This window comes from Erinaceus europaeus, chromosome 11, assembly GCF_950295315.1.
Source record: "Erinaceus europaeus chromosome 11, mEriEur2.1, whole genome shotgun sequence".
Lineage (NCBI taxonomy): Eukaryota > Metazoa > Chordata > Mammalia > Eulipotyphla > Erinaceidae > Erinaceus > Erinaceus europaeus.
The window spans coordinates 62,571,929-62,587,404 of record NC_080172.1 but is presented as its reverse complement, the minus strand read 5'-3'; the positions used below and the strand labels follow the sequence as shown (position 1 = coordinate 62,587,404).

The 15,476-nt window shown below is 38.2% G+C and overlaps 1 protein-coding gene and 1 long non-coding RNA gene across 4 annotated transcripts in view; both read left to right on the top strand.

Annotated features, from left to right (window-relative positions):
• The window catches only part of LOC132541380 (uncharacterized), a 621,539-nt gene that overhangs the window by 7,716 nt on the left and 598,347 nt on the right, over positions 1 to 15,476 (top strand). The window lies entirely within an intron of this gene.
• HIPK1 (homeodomain interacting protein kinase 1) overlaps positions 1 to 15,476 on the top strand; it is a 65,027-nt gene that overhangs the window by 2,659 nt on the left and 46,892 nt on the right. For all 3 annotated transcript variants that reach the window (XM_060201845.1, XM_060201844.1, XM_007530184.2), the window contains exon 2: positions 9,968 to 11,042. In XM_060201845.1, coding sequence (XP_060057828.1) covers positions 9,970 to 11,042 — 1,073 coding nt within the window. In that variant the 5' untranslated portion in view covers positions 9,968 to 9,969. The remainder of the gene's footprint in view (positions 1 to 9,967; positions 11,043 to 15,476) is intronic.

The window sequence follows — 15,476 nt, the reverse complement described above, 5'->3', positions numbered from 1 at the left end:
TCTGTGTGTATTTTAAACCAATCTGTTTCAAAAAATATTATTTTATGAGGTAGATAGAAAGAGAAAAATCAGATCATTGCTCCATCACGGACATATACAGTAGAGGGAGGGGCGTGGTGGTGGGGGACCTAACTCTGTGGGGCTGGTATTTCAGGGCTTAGTCACCTCTACAGCCACCACATTATATATTTTTTTAAAGTTTCTGTTTCCTCCTTAAAGTTATAGTTATTAATTCCTCTTCAGCTTTTCCCTTTAATTTTCATGATATTCTGAGCTCAGTCATTTTACTGTCAAGTACCACTTCCACAACCCATTCACTTTTGGGTTTTTTTTTTCTTTTTGTTCTTAATGTTCCTTTTAGTTGTTAACTCAGCTCTCCAAGTGCTTTTTGTATCTTTGTAGAGCATAATTTGGTACTTAGAATATTTACATCCTGTTCTTATAATTTTTTTCCTCTATTCTTTTTTGTATGTAGTATCTAAGCAACATCCTCGCTTCTTTGAAGACAAACGTATATATATATATATATTTGGATTCTTGAAGGGTACCTGGTATATTGCTTTCTCAGAGTTCTTAGCAAAATAGAATCTGAAGGCTTGTGTTCTTGGTCAGCAGTACCACTCATTAGCTCTGTATAAAACTTCTTTGGCTTTCTTGGGTCTCCTCCTCATATCGAACTTAGGGATTCTAGTTGTAAGAATTTCTGTATATATATATTTTTGCTAGTGTCTTCTGCTCCAATAAAAATATATCTCCTTTAAATAGTTTTTCATTTGTTCACATCCTGTCATTGGCAAAAAAAACCTTCTCATTAATCTGAAGAACTTCTATCTGCCAAACTATTGCTACTTTTAAGACCTAATTTTCTTAAACTTTTGCTGGCTAATCTAAACTCTGAACTGTATCATCTCCTAGTATTTATATTTATATTTATTTTTTATATTTATTTTCCCTTTTGTTGCCCTTGTTTTTAATTGTTGTTGTAGTTATTGTTGTTGATGTTGTTGTTAGATAGGGCAGAGAGAAATGGAGAGAGGAGGGGAAGACAGAGAGGGGGAGAGAAAAACAGACACCTGCAGACCTGCTTCACTGCCTGTGAAGTAACTTCTTTGCAGGTGGGGAGCCGGGGGCTGGAACTGGGATCCTTACACCGGTCCTTGGGCTTTGTGCCAGGTACGCTTAACCCGCTGCACTACCGGTGTTTATATTTCATTTTGATCTTTGTGTTGGTTTAACATTTTTTCTTTTACCAGAAGCTTTTCAAGGTATAAATTACTCTAAACTTTATACTGTCCTGTGCACAGACTGAATATCTTTTTTTATGCCCCCCCCCAAAAGTAGCTACTTTTCTTTCTGTTACCAAAGATGTGCCATTCCTAATGGATCTATGAGAATTGTTGACATTTAGGACAAAATATTCTGTCTAGCAGGCAAGCACTCCTTGGCCACTTTGCCCCATAATATTAGAAAATTTGGTTTAAATGGCTGGATCTTATATACAATTAGAGAATAATAGTTTCCTTTGTAGACTAACACTACCTTAAAAAAAAATTTTTTTTAAAGAACTTATTTTATTCATGAGAAAGACAGAAGGAGAGATAAGAACCAGATATCACTCTGGTACATGTGTTGCCAGGGATTGAACCCAGGACCTCATGCTTGAGAGTCCAGTGCCTTATCCACTGCACTACCTTCTGGACCATGACTAATACCACCTATTCACACAACTTTTTCAAGCTAGTTTGGGAACTGTTTGGTTCAAATGGTGGTGTACTTAGGATTTTTTTATTTTATTATTATTATTTTTAATATTTATTTTATTTATTCCCTTTTGTTGCCCTTGTTGAGGATTTTTTTTTTGAATCACTGTACTTAGAAAATTAATACATATTGATACAAGATTGTAATTTCTGTCTCTCTCTCTAATGGGACTTTGCACATACAGGAATTCACTGCTTCCAGTGACCTCCCCACCCCTTTAATTTCAGATAGAAAGAGATAGAGGAAGTGTGTGTGTGTGTGTGTGTGTGTGTGTGTGTGTGTGTGAGAGAGAGAGAGAGAGAGAGAGAGGCAGAGACAGAGACAGGGTTGAGGGAGAGGAGAGCGAGAGAAGAGTTACCACAAGAGTTCTGTCATTCATGGAACTTCCACTGGTGTCATTTATTTATACTCCTGTGTGTTATCAGGAACTCAACTAAGTGAGCTATCTCCTCAAAAGACTACTTTTTGTTTTGCTTTATAGAGAGAGTGACAGAGACTACAGTACTGAAGAGCCCTTCAATGAGATGGAACTGACCTTAAACCTGGGTCCTGCACATGGCCAAGCAGCACACTCTCCAAGTGAGCTATTTTGCTGGCCCGAGATACACTTATTTCTTCATATGAGTGTAGTCAAAATGACTTTACATTTATATATGATGTGATCTCTTGATAGTCATTTATTCAGGAAACATTTGGCATATGCTCTATGCCAGCCATTGTGGTAGATGCTGGTGACCAAAACAGGAGAAAGAAAACAACAAAAACCCAGACAATCACTCTAGTCTTGAGATTTGCCCTTGGGATTTGGAGCTTCAGAGAGAAATTGTAGCTAGGCAGGATACTCGGTGGTAGAGCACTAAACTAGCAAGGTTGATCACAACCTATTTCAGGGTGATCTTTTAGGTCTTTCTCATAAATCTTTTTAAAAGAACATTCAATTTATAAGTATAGTCAGAATAAAGTCCAGCATGGCCCACAAGTAGGCCAAGCATGCACCTTTGCACTAACTGTTCTCTTTCGCTGGAAGAACTCTATCATATTTGATAGAACAGAGAGAAATTAAGGAGGGAAGGTATGGGTGTGGGTTGGGGGTGGGGGGGAGTTGGAGGCAGACACCTGTAGCACTGCTTCACCATTTGTGAAGTTTACCCACTGCAGGTGGGGTCTGGGGGCTTGAACCTGGGTTCTTGCACATTGTAATACCAGCACTTCACCAGGTGTGCCACCATCTGGCTCCCTTAAGTGATACCTCTTATAAGGACTTCCCTAACCATTAATCATAGAGTTTCTCCTCTGACCCTCTATACTAAATTATGTTTTGTTTTCATCATGGAATTTATTACAGTATGTTGTATTTTCTTGGCGTGTGTGTATGTGCACATGCAGAGTATTTGTATGAATCACTCTGGTGGAAAGTATAAACTCTTGTCTTTCTGCAATACTGCTTGTATCCCTAGTGTCAGGTACAGTATCTGGCAGGTATACTTGGTTTGTTTGTTAAATGAATGTATGAATATAGATAAGTACAGGTGTGATAAGTACTACAGTCACAGAGAATTCTATGCAACTTTTACTGGGAAGCCTAATCTAGTATCTTGAAGTAGTGGAATAGGCCTTTCCAGAGTGCTTGTCAGTGTAAAGTTGGCGAAACAGTAGTCTAGCTAAAGGAAAATAGTTTTTCTGTCTTGTAACAGCCTGAATTATATGTTTCAGGTTGAAATAAGTATTCCCGGTGGGCAGGCAACTCTGTTCTATATGATCAGTTAGAGACCCATGTTTTTTTTCATCTTGTTGCTCTGCCATTTCTTGGGTGTTCTCTCAAGATGGAAACTGGCTCCTTATGGTTTCCTGCTGGTGGAAAGGGAAAGGATCATGAAAGACTCACCCACACACTGTGTACCAGTGCAGAAATCTATTGGTAAATATAGTCTATATGCCTGGGCTGAAAGGGAGAGTAGATTTTGATGCATGCCAACAGCTTGTGCCACTATTAAGTGTAGAAGTCAGGAAAAGAGAAGACTAGGAGGGGAAAATGAAGCTGGGAAATTGAATATTACATATGAAGGAACCTTAAAGGTAGGAAAGCAAGGCCTTTTCTAGGAATACAGAAAATTAGTCCTATTGGAAGAATGTAGTGGGGAAAAAGTAGATGAAATCAGATTATACAAATAATCAGTATTCACTTCTTAGGAAGGTTGACAATCCAAATGAGAGATTTTGAACTTTATCCTAAAGCAGGACTACATAACAGGTATTTTTTAAAAGCTTCAGTGGTAAGGCAAAGAAGGTTTGGGAAAAGGAAGCTTAAATGTAGGATTTAATAATATTGGGGGAGGGGAGGTTGATTCAGGATAGGTTGTTGAAAGTAGTCCAAGCTGGTGCAGTAGGGGTGAAGAAAAATAGGTACAGTAGAGAGAGATTTGATGTTGAGGTGACTTTTCTTCCCAACTTTTAGTTTTTTTGTAGAATATACGTCATTTACCCATTTTTTTTTTTTTTTTAATCCGAGATGCTCAGCTCAGCTCAGGACTCTGGCTTATGGTGGTGTTGAGGGTTGAACCTGGGACCTGGGACCTTTGGTGCCTTTTTGTGTAACCATTATGCTGTCTCCCAGCTCTGATGATTCTATTTCTGAACATTCTTTAAAATATGTGGTCTTATACTTCATAGACAGCAGTGTAGTTTTCAGTATTATTACTTTAAGCTTCCATATGCCTAAACATAATTACATACTGCAGATTTTGTGCTCAAATTACTAATATAAAGTTGTATTTGTGGTTTTTTGTTTGTTAAAATCAGTAACTCTACAAATATATGGTAGAAGACAATTTTTAGAAATCTGTTTCATCATTAAGATTGGGTCAATTACATGATGGTAAAATATTTTTGCATACATGTTAATAGGTAAGTATTATAAAGATATTAATTAGTTCCAGGCTTGTATTGTAATTTGGGGTTATATCAGTGATGTAGGTAGAACAGAATGACTTGTAAATCCAGAGCCTCAGAGTCAAATGAATTGTATTGACTTTAGCTTTTAGTTTATACTTTATTCTCTTTAAGGCTCATATAATTTATGGTAACTCATGTTTAAAGTAAACCTAGACTGCATCTTAGAAATTGAGGGTTGAGGGTTTTCCTTAATCCAGAAGTCTATCTTTAGTGCAGATGACACATAGAAATGTACACATTGGTCTTTTATGTTCTATAACATTCTTCACCATACTTCCTACATTTCTTGTTGGTGTGTTTATTCTCTTATGAATAGTAAAATTAGACTGTGTATTGAAGTGGAAACTTAGTTCCATCTCAAGGATTATACAGGTGAAATGGAGGGTATATTACAAAGGTAAAACAAGCATTTAAAACCCTGCTGCTTAATATGAATAATATGGAGTAGACATGAGGTTGGAAATCATCCAATGGATATTGGGTCTAGAATTTGCCTGAGTCTGTGGAAAGCTTTGATGACACAAGCATAGAACAGGACAGATATGTTAACTGCCCTCATGGAAGTTATACTGTAATTGGGAATATAGCACTAAATAATTTCAAGGTGTAAGGGAAGGGTCAGGCTGCTGTGGGCAGGCATTTTGGGAGAGAGGGAAAACAGTGATGTTGGTGATGATTGTTGGGAGTGTGTGTGTGAAAAGTTTTCCAGTGGAAATTCTTGAATATATACTAGGGGGTCTAGAGGTGAGGGAGAGAAAAGTGAAAGGCAACTATGATTGGAATGGAGCTATCAGATGGAGACTCTGGAAGAGAGCAGTTGGACTTTTGGCACAGATTTTGGACATTGTTTCCTAAGCAATGCAAAAGCTTGGAGGGGGCAGTTGTGATAGACTGAAGAAAGAACAGTTATCTGATTTTAGTAGTTTAGAAAACAAAATTTCTCAAGTGCGTGAAAGATAAGTGTAGAAGCTACTGGAAGTTTGAAGTAGAATGATTCTAGCAGAGGTAGAAAAAAATGCCTGGTGTGTATACTTAGGTAGTAGAAAAAATAAGATTTGATTATAGATTAGATATGGGGATCACAAAAGATAAATGAATCAGGATGGATTCATATATATATATTTGCTGGTTATCAGAAAAATTCTTTTATTTTTTTATTTATTAGATAGAGACTGAGAATCTGAAGATGGGAGGGGGAAATAGGAAGAGAGACACCTACAGGGAGATAGGGAGATAGGAAGAGAGACAGAGAGACACCTGCAGCCCTGCTTCCCTACTCCTGAAGCTTTCCCCATTCAGGTGGGAGCCAAAGGCTTGAACCCAGGTCCTTCTGCACTGGAATTTGTGTGCTTAACCAGGTGCACCATTGCCTGGCCCCATCATCAGAACAATCCTATGAAATAGTTAACTACTATCCCCATTTTATAGTTGAAGAAACAGATACATGACCTCCTAGAATTTTGAGTGCTGGGTGTGTGGTGACATAATCATTGGGATAGAAAACTTGGGGTAGAATAGGGGTGTTTCATTTTGGCACATTGAATATTGAATTTAAGATACCTGTAAGTTATGTTGCTACATGGGGAGGGGTGGGTGCCATTTGGATCTAAAAAAAAAAGATTTGAAATTCAAGAGATCTAGAACTTGGAGTTCAAGAGACAAGTCTGGATTAGAGATTCTAGAGATTTTGGACTTTTTTGCTGGAATCCTGGGAAGTCATGAGAAGGATGAAAGTGTGGAGCAAAAATAAGAGTAGAGGGCAGGGGTAGATAGCATAATAGTTAAACAAAGAGACTCATGCCTGAGACTCCAAAGTCCTGGGTTCAATCCCCCATACCACCATAAACCAGAGCTGAACAGTGTTCTGGTAAAAAAAATAAATAAATAAAAATAGAGAGTCAGGCAGTAGCACAGTGGGTTAAGTGCAAGTGGAGCAAAGTGCAAAGACCAGAGTAAGGATCCTGGTTCAAGCCCCCGGCTCCCCCCCCCCCCCCCCGTAGGGGGTCCCTTCACAGGGGGTGAAGCAGGTCTATAGGTGTCTTTCTCTCTCCCTCTCTTTCTTCCCCTCCCCTCTCCATTTCTCTCTGTCCTATCCAACAACAACAACAGTAATAACTACAACAATAAAACAAGGGCAACAAAAGGGAATAAATAAATATTAAAAAAAAAAAAAACGCAGCGGGTTAGGAGTCGCTTCACAAGCGGTGAAGCAGGTCTGCAGGTGTCTGCCTTTCTCTCCTCCTCTCTGTCTTCCCCTCCTCTCTCCATTTCTCTCTGTCCTATCCAACAACAATGACATCAATAACCACAACAATGTTAAACAACAAGGGCAACAAAAAGGAAAATAAATAAATTAAAAAAAATAAAAAAAACAAGGGTAGAATATATAGAGGTCAAAGGTGTATGAGGGTTATAGGGTTGAGAAGAGAGAAGAAAAAAGAGAAATGGCTGTGCTTTGGCAGATGTTTTTCTGAAAGTAATAACTGGAATTACTCTGTGAGTTTATTAAGCCTGAGGTGTCTAAAGAACATTTCAGGGACAGAGGTTGAACTGTTCTACTCTTTTCCTCTTGTTTTTTAAAGAGCAACTTCCTGTAATTCTTGAGAAGATCCTCTCTAGGTTTTGCAACATCCTGATTATTTTCTTCTGTTTACTTTATTGGTGCTTCTGATACAGGCCTAGAACTGGGCTATATTTTATGTATGATTTAGTAATCTGAGCAGTGCGGCTAGCCTTTACTTTGTTCTCCTTGTTTAAACATGTTTCTGGACACTTTCTGTGAATGTGGTTTAAGACTGAATTAGCTAGGGGGCCAGGTAATGGCATACCTGGGTAAGGCACATATTAACCATGCTCAAGGACCCTGGTTTGAGCCCTTGCTCCCCATTTGCAGGAGGAAGGGGGGACACTTCACAAGAAGTGAAGCAGGTCTGCAAGTGTCTTTCTCCCTCTCTGTTTTCCCTCCCTTCTCAAATTCTTTCTGTACTGTCAAATAAAAATAGAAAGGGAAAAATGGCCACCAGGAGCATTGGATTTGTAGTGCCAGCAATGAGCCCGAGCGATAACCCTGGTGGCGATTAAAAAAATAAAATAAAAGATTGAATCAGCTTTTTGAGGGAAGGGAAACATTACTGCATCATGATTCTTTTATAAACAGAAACTTCTTCATGTATGCTGTTTGCTAAGTTCTGCATGTTTCCCTCTTGTGCTTTGTGTTGGTCATATTTTGGAGTATGTTTGTGTTAGACTTCATCTGCTAGATTTGCCTTGTGGTTTCTGGCTATCTTTTTGGACCTGTTACTTTATTTTTTAACTTTTATTGTGATTAATGGTTTATAGTAAAGACACTTGTTGGTACGTGTGTAAAAATTTTCAGTTTTCTGCAAAATACTCTCATCCTCAGCCTAGGTTCTCCACCATCATGAACCAGGACCTGTAAAGCTCCCTCCCCCCCCACCCCCCGCCAGAGTCCTTCACTTTGGTGTGCTGTACACCAAGCCTAGCCCAAGTTCTACTTTGTATTTTCCCATTCTCTTCTTACTTTTCAACTTCTGTCTATGAGTGAGATAATCCTGTATTCATCTTTTTCTTTCTGGCTTATTTCACTGTACATGATTCCTTTAGACTCCAGCCAAGATGAGGCAAGGTAAAGAAGGTGAATTCATCATAGTAGCTATATATATATATGTATCATGATATATATCACAGCTTTCTCAGCCACTCATCTGTTGTTGGACACCTAGGTTGCTTCTAGGTTGACTATTACAAATTGTGTTGCTATCAACACAGGTATACACAGATCTTTTTGTATGGATATGTTTTGTTCCTTAGGATGTATCTCTAAGAGAAATTGCTGAGTAACAGGATAGGTCTATTTCTAGCCTTCTGAGAATTCTCTAGACTGCTCTCCACAGGGGTTGGACCAATTTACATTCCCATCAGCAGTGCAGGAGGGTCCCTTATGTGACAACCTCTCCAGCATTTGTTGTTACTATCCTTTCTAATGTATGACATTCTTTTAATTTTTTTTTTCTAATGTGTGGAATGATATCTCATTTTTGTCTTTATTTGCATTTCTCTGACAGTCAATGACTTGGAGCACTTTTTCATATGTCTGTTGCCCTTTTGGATCTCTTCTTTAATGAAAGCACTGATCATAGTTTCTCCCCACTTTTGGATGGGGTCTTTTTTTTTTGTTGTTGCTGAGTTTGGTGAACTCTATATATGTAGTTTACTAGCCTTTGGCTGATGTATGACAAATGCTTTTGCATAGCAAAAGAAACCACCACCCAAAGAGATTCCTTACAGAATGGACCTATTAATTAGCAAAGTTATAGATCTTGCCCAGATTTGGTTTATTCTTGGGTCTTATAAGCATACCGTATATATGTAAGTTTAAATAATTGACTAAAAAGTTAATTAGGGCAGTATGAAGACAGCTGTGCAATGAGCTCTGGAACCAAAGAACCTGTATTTGACTTTCAGTGCTGACACTTAGTAGCTGTGTTATTTTAACCTCTCTTCACCTTCATTCCTTCATCTGTAAAATGGAAATAATATCTTTTTCAAAGGGTTGTGGTGAGACTTACATGACGTAGTGTATGTAAAGTACTTAAACTATCCTTGGCACTTAGTAAGTGATTTCATCTAAACTATTATTATTATAGATCTTATTTATTCATTTATTACTTTAAAATATATTTATTGTCATCATCATTATTGTTATTTTTACATTAATGAGAGAAACAGAGACTAGAGCAGTGCTCAGTTCTGGCTTAAAGTGGTGTGGGGGATTGGATTTTGGACTTTGGAGCCTTAGGCATGACAGTATTTTGCATAGCCATTATGCTATCTCTGCCATCCTTTGTTTATTAACACAAGATAAAGGAAGAGAGAAAAAGAGGGAGAGGGAGAAAGAAGGAGAGAAACAGAGAACCAGTCCATCAAACTCATGCTTCTGAGTTCAGCACCCTACTCACCACCATCTCCTGGGCCTACCATTATTATTTTATAAACCATCATATATATTCATATTCTAACAAATGTCCACATTGTTGCTAAGTCTCAAAAAGTGATTAAGGATGTGTAGTTAAAGGTTTATCCTTCTAAAGCAGGAAACATGCATTAGGAAATGTATAAACACCTGGCCAGATTCATGTTTACTTGTGGTTTTTCTAAACTGTAAGTTTTCTTATGTGCTAATTGAAGGGTAGTATAAAGTTGAAGGCCTAATTTTCACTTCCTTTCGATGTAGGTATGGCATCACAGCTGCAGGTGTTTTCCCCCCCATCAGTGTCGTCGAGTGCCTTCTGCAGTGCAAAGAAACTGAAAATAGAGCCCTCTGGCTGGGATGTTTCAGGACAGAGCAGCAACGACAAATACTATACCCACAACAAAACCCTCCCAGCCACACAAGGACAAGCCAACTCCTCTCACCAGGTAGCAAATTTCAACCTTCCTGCTTACGACCAGGGCCTCCTCCTCCCAGCTCCTGCAGTGGAGCATATTGTTGTAACAGCCGCTGACAGCTCTGCCACTGCTGCTACATCCACCTTCCAAAGCAGCCAAACCCTCACTCACAGAAACGTTTCTTTGCTTGAGCCATATCAAAAATGTGGATTGAAAAGAAAAAGTGAAGAAGTTGACAGCAACGGTAGTGTGCAGATCATAGAAGAACATCCCCCTCTCATGCTGCAAAACAGGACTGTGGTGGGTGCTGCTGCCACGACCACCACTGTGACCACAAAGAGTAGCAGTTCTAGTGGAGAAGGAGATTACCAGCTGGTACAGCATGAGATCCTTTGCTCTATGACCAACAGCTATGAAGTCCTGGAGTTCCTAGGCCGGGGGACATTTGGTCAGGTGGCTAAGTGCTGGAAGCGGAGCACCAAGGAAATTGTGGCTATTAAAATCTTGAAGAACCACCCCTCTTATGCCAGACAAGGACAGATTGAAGTGAGCATTCTTTCCCGCCTAAGTAGTGAAAATGCTGATGAGTATAATTTTGTCCGTTCCTATGAGTGCTTTCAGCATAAGAATCACACCTGCCTTGTGTTTGAGATGCTGGAGCAGAACTTGTATGATTTCTTAAAGCAGAACAAGTTTAGCCCACTGCCACTGAAGTACATCCGACCAATTTTACAGCAGGTGGCTACAGCGCTGATGAAGCTCAAGAGCCTTGGTTTGATTCACGCCGACCTTAAGCCTGAAAACATAATGCTGGTTGACCCAGTCCGCCAGCCCTACCGAGTGAAGGTCATTGACTTTGGTTCTGCTAGTCACGTTTCCAAAGCAGTGTGCTCAACCTATTTACAGTCACGTTACTACAGGCAAGTGACAAATGTCTCTCTCTTTTTTTTTTTTTTTAAAAACTGGAGCATTAATTAGCTCTGGTTTATGGTGGTGCAGGGGATTGAGCCTGGGACTTTGAAGCCTCAGGCATGAGAGTCTGTTTGCATAAGCATTATGCTATCTACCCCAGCTCTAAAAAACATATCTTAGTCTAACAATCTACTCTTGTATTTAATATATTTACACAAGAATCCATATAACAATGAATTTGTTTACAGATGTCAGGATAGTAATGTTTTAGTTCATTCCATATGTGACATTATTAAATATATAACATTGTGTTATTTCTGAAATTTATCATAATACTAATTCAGTCTGATTTTGAAGGTTGTTCATACTTGAATTATATTAGCATCTCTTTTTCTTTTTTAAAAAATAGTTCTGGTTCTTCTGGTTCTTTCCTGGTTCTTTCTTTAGTACCATTATACCCAAACCTCTCATTTAATTTTTTTTGTTTGTTAAAAACAATATATAAGGATGCTTATATATTGGATTTGGACACATTGCTACCCTCTCACATGCCATGCCCTGACTTGGCAGGTAAGATGCTTTAGGAATAACTCTACACTTAACTCTAGCAACATTTTATTCACATATACTTTTCTTTCTTTCTTACATAATAGTGAGAATTTGATTTGATGTTTGCAAAAGTCTCTTCCTGTTTTAACATTGTCTATAATACTTGAAATTTATTTTATTATTCTAGATTGAGCTAACACCATGTTCCTTGTACTTTAGTGATTTATATTTCCAGATAGATGCTTCTAACATGGCTACCTTTTTCATATTTAATTATCATTGGCCAGTACTTAAATGGTAGTATATACAGTTTTATCTGTACCATAATTGAGAAACAAAACTTAATGAAAAGGGGAATTCTCTCTTTTTTAAAATTTATGTTTATGAGAGAAAGAAAAGGGGCTGGGGGTGGGGGGACAAACTAAAGCCTCACTCAGGCAGGTGCAGTGCTGGGGATCTACCTTAGGACCTCATATTTGAGAGTTCAGCACTTTCCCAGCTATATTACCTCCCGGCTTGAGGGGAAAAGCTTTTTTAAGTGAGCTTTTATTTCTTAATCATTTCTGTTTAGTAAATAAAGGAATATAGCATTTCATTTTAATGGACATACATGAAATGCAAATCTTATACTCTCACTCAGTCAAAATTGGTGGAGAAAAAAACCCAAAAACGGTAACCAGGGGCCAGGCGAGGGCACACCTGGTTACAGCGCACAAGGGCGGGGGTTCAAGCCCTTGATCCCCACCTGCAGGGGGAAAGCCTCCCAAGTGGTGAAGCAGCAGGACTGCAGTTGTTTCTCTCATTCCCCCTCTGTCTCCCTCTCCATTCTCAATTTTTCTGTCTCTGTCCAATAGAAAATAAATACAAAAATTTAAAAAATTTAAAAAGTAAGTAAATAAAATATTAAAAATGATAACTGGGGACTGGGCAGTAGCACAGCAGGTTAAGTGCACATGGGGCAAAACACAAGGATGGGCATAAGGATCCCGGTTTGGCCCCCCGGATTCCCACCTGCAGGAGGGGGGTTGCTTTACAAGCGGTGAAGCAGATCTGCAGGTGTCTGTCTCTCCCCCTCTCTGTCTTCCCCATCTCTCGATTTTTCTGTCCTATCCAATAACAACAGCAGCAATAATAATAATAATAATGACAGGGGCAACAAAATGAGAAAAATGGCCTCCAGGAGCGGTGGAGGCACCAAGCCTCAGCGATAACCCTGGAGGCAAAATAAATAAATAACCATAAAATATGTTTATCAGGAGATAATTCCAACATGCCAAATGCCTATAACTTTGAAGAAATAAATTCTTAACTGGGGGTTAGGCAAGTAGTGCAGCAGGTTAAGTGCAAAGCTCAAGGACCCGCAGTGTAACGATCCGGGTTCGACCCCCTCCTTCCCTGGCTCCCCACCTGCAAGGGGATCACCTTACAGGTGGTAAAACAGGTCTGCAGGCGTCTTTCTCTCCCCTCTGTCTACCCTTCTCTCTCGATTTCTCTTTGTCCTATCCAACAACAGCAATGACAACAATAATAAAATGACAGCAACAAGGGCAACAAAATGGGAAAAATAGCCTCTAGGAGCAGTGGATTCATAGTGCAGGCACTAAACCCCAGTAATAACCCTGGAGGCAAAAAAAAAAAAAACTTAACTAAGAATTTGGCATTATGTGTGAAAATAATACAAGGATATTTTAACTTGTAAAAGGTCTGAGAAAATATATATTCTTTTTACTAATTGTGGTGTAATCTATGTAACATTTTAACTACTTTTTAAAATTCAGATTTTAGTGTTTTTACCATTGCTTTATAATACTACATAAGTTTTGAGAATGGTTTCATACTTCCATAAGTCTCCATCAAAAGCTGTAGTGCCATTTTAAGTTTATCATTCAGTATTGTTAAATATATTGATAATTTTTGCTTAATCTTAACCAGATTTTTAGTCACCCAAAATAGAAATTCTGTAAGCATTAAACAGTAACTCATCCATTTTCCTACCACTGGTAAACTGTTTTACTTCCTATCTCTATGAATCTGTCAGTTCTAGTTGATACATTTAAATGGAATTATAAAATATTTGTCCCTTTATTGTTGTTTTCGATGGGCTATGTTGTTTTCGCCGGGCTGGCTTCATGGGCGGGTAACAGACGACCAGGGACTGGTTGAGCTGTACGCAGTATCTCTTTATTCATGCAGGACACAGCGCATTCTATACCAAGCTAGACTAAACTAACAACTCACTAAAACGAACAATGTTGTCTTTATATATACTTCCCAAGTAGGGTGTGAACAGGATGTGATGCAGAGAGGGTGGAGAGAAAAATGACTGGTGAAAATCAGGGTGTGACAAGGAGAGGATCAGGGTGTTTCAAGGAGAGGGGGTGGAGCAGGTGAGAATTCTACCACTAAACCACCAATGCCCTGGAGGGAAGGTGGTGCTTTATGTAAATGTAAAAGTGATTTATGTAAATAGACGGCAGTGGTTATGTAAATAGAATACAGTGGTTATGTAAATAGAATACAGTGTTAAGCAGGGGGGATTTAAACCAAATGAAACAGAAGGGGTTTTTAAAAGCAGAATTAGAAGATACCAACACTTTATCTTTGCGTACAGTTTTTAAGATTATTGAAATTTATTTAATTCATTAAAGATTTTGTTTATTTATTAATGAGAAAGATAGGAGAGAGAGAAAGAACCAGATATCACTCTGGTACATGTGCTGCTGGGGATTGAACTCGGGATCTCATGCTTGAGAATCCAGTGCTTTATCCATTGCGCCGCCTCCTGGATCACATGTTATACTTTTTAAAAAAAGAGTTCTTTCTTTCTTTTCCTTCCTTCCTTCCTTCCTTTCTTTCTTTCTTTCTTTCTTTCTTTCTTTCTTTCTTTCTTTTTTTTTTATTAATGAGAGGGGATGGGAGGAAGATCATGCTATGGATCAGAATTGGGACTTTCAAGTCCTATGCTCTATCCACAGTATCACCTTCTCCTGGGCTGCAGTTTAAATTTTTATTGTGGAAATACTGTTTTACAACGTTGCTGTCTTAGGAGTTCAATATCACATCTCCCCAACATATTTTCATTTCTTTTATGGCTGAATTATATTTCATTGTATGCAAATAACATTTTGCTTCTCCATTTATCCATTAATGGACACATGGGTTGTTTCCACATTTTTGACATCAGTAAAGCTATAATGAACATTGACATATAAGCATTTAAGTTCCTTTTTTCAACTTTTCGGTTTATAGTTAGGAATAGGTTTGTTGTATGTGCCTTTGTTATATCTAAGAAATTATTACCAAACCAAATTCTTTTGAACTTTCTTCTCTGTTTTCTTCTAAAAGTTTATATAATTTTAGCTTGTATATTTAGACCTTTGTTTCATTTTGAGTTGATTTTAGACTATGAAGTAAATTTTCTTGTGCATGCAGAGGCCAGAGTCTTTTTTTTTTTTTTTTTTTTTAAGATTTATTTCATCGGAGAGAGAACCAGAGCATCACTCTGGCACATAGAATGATTGCTGTTGAATTCAGAACCTCATGCTTGAGAGACCAAGGCTTGCTTACCTATTGTGCCACCTCCCAGGATATCCTAGTCAGAGATTTTTCACCACATGTCCAAGTGTTTACCATATCACTTTGATTATTTGTAGTTTTGTAATACATTTTGAAATGAAGTGTAAAATTGCCAGCTTCTGTTTTGAGGCTGTTTTGGTTATTTAGAATTCTTTGAGATTCCACTTGAATTTAAGATTACTTTATTTCTAAAAAATTTCTTTTTGGTTTTCTATGGAGATTGCACTAAATCTGTAAATTAATTTCGGTAGTATTGATAGCTTGATTTTTTTTTTTTTTTTTGAAAAAGCTTTACTTATTTTTTATGACAGAAATAG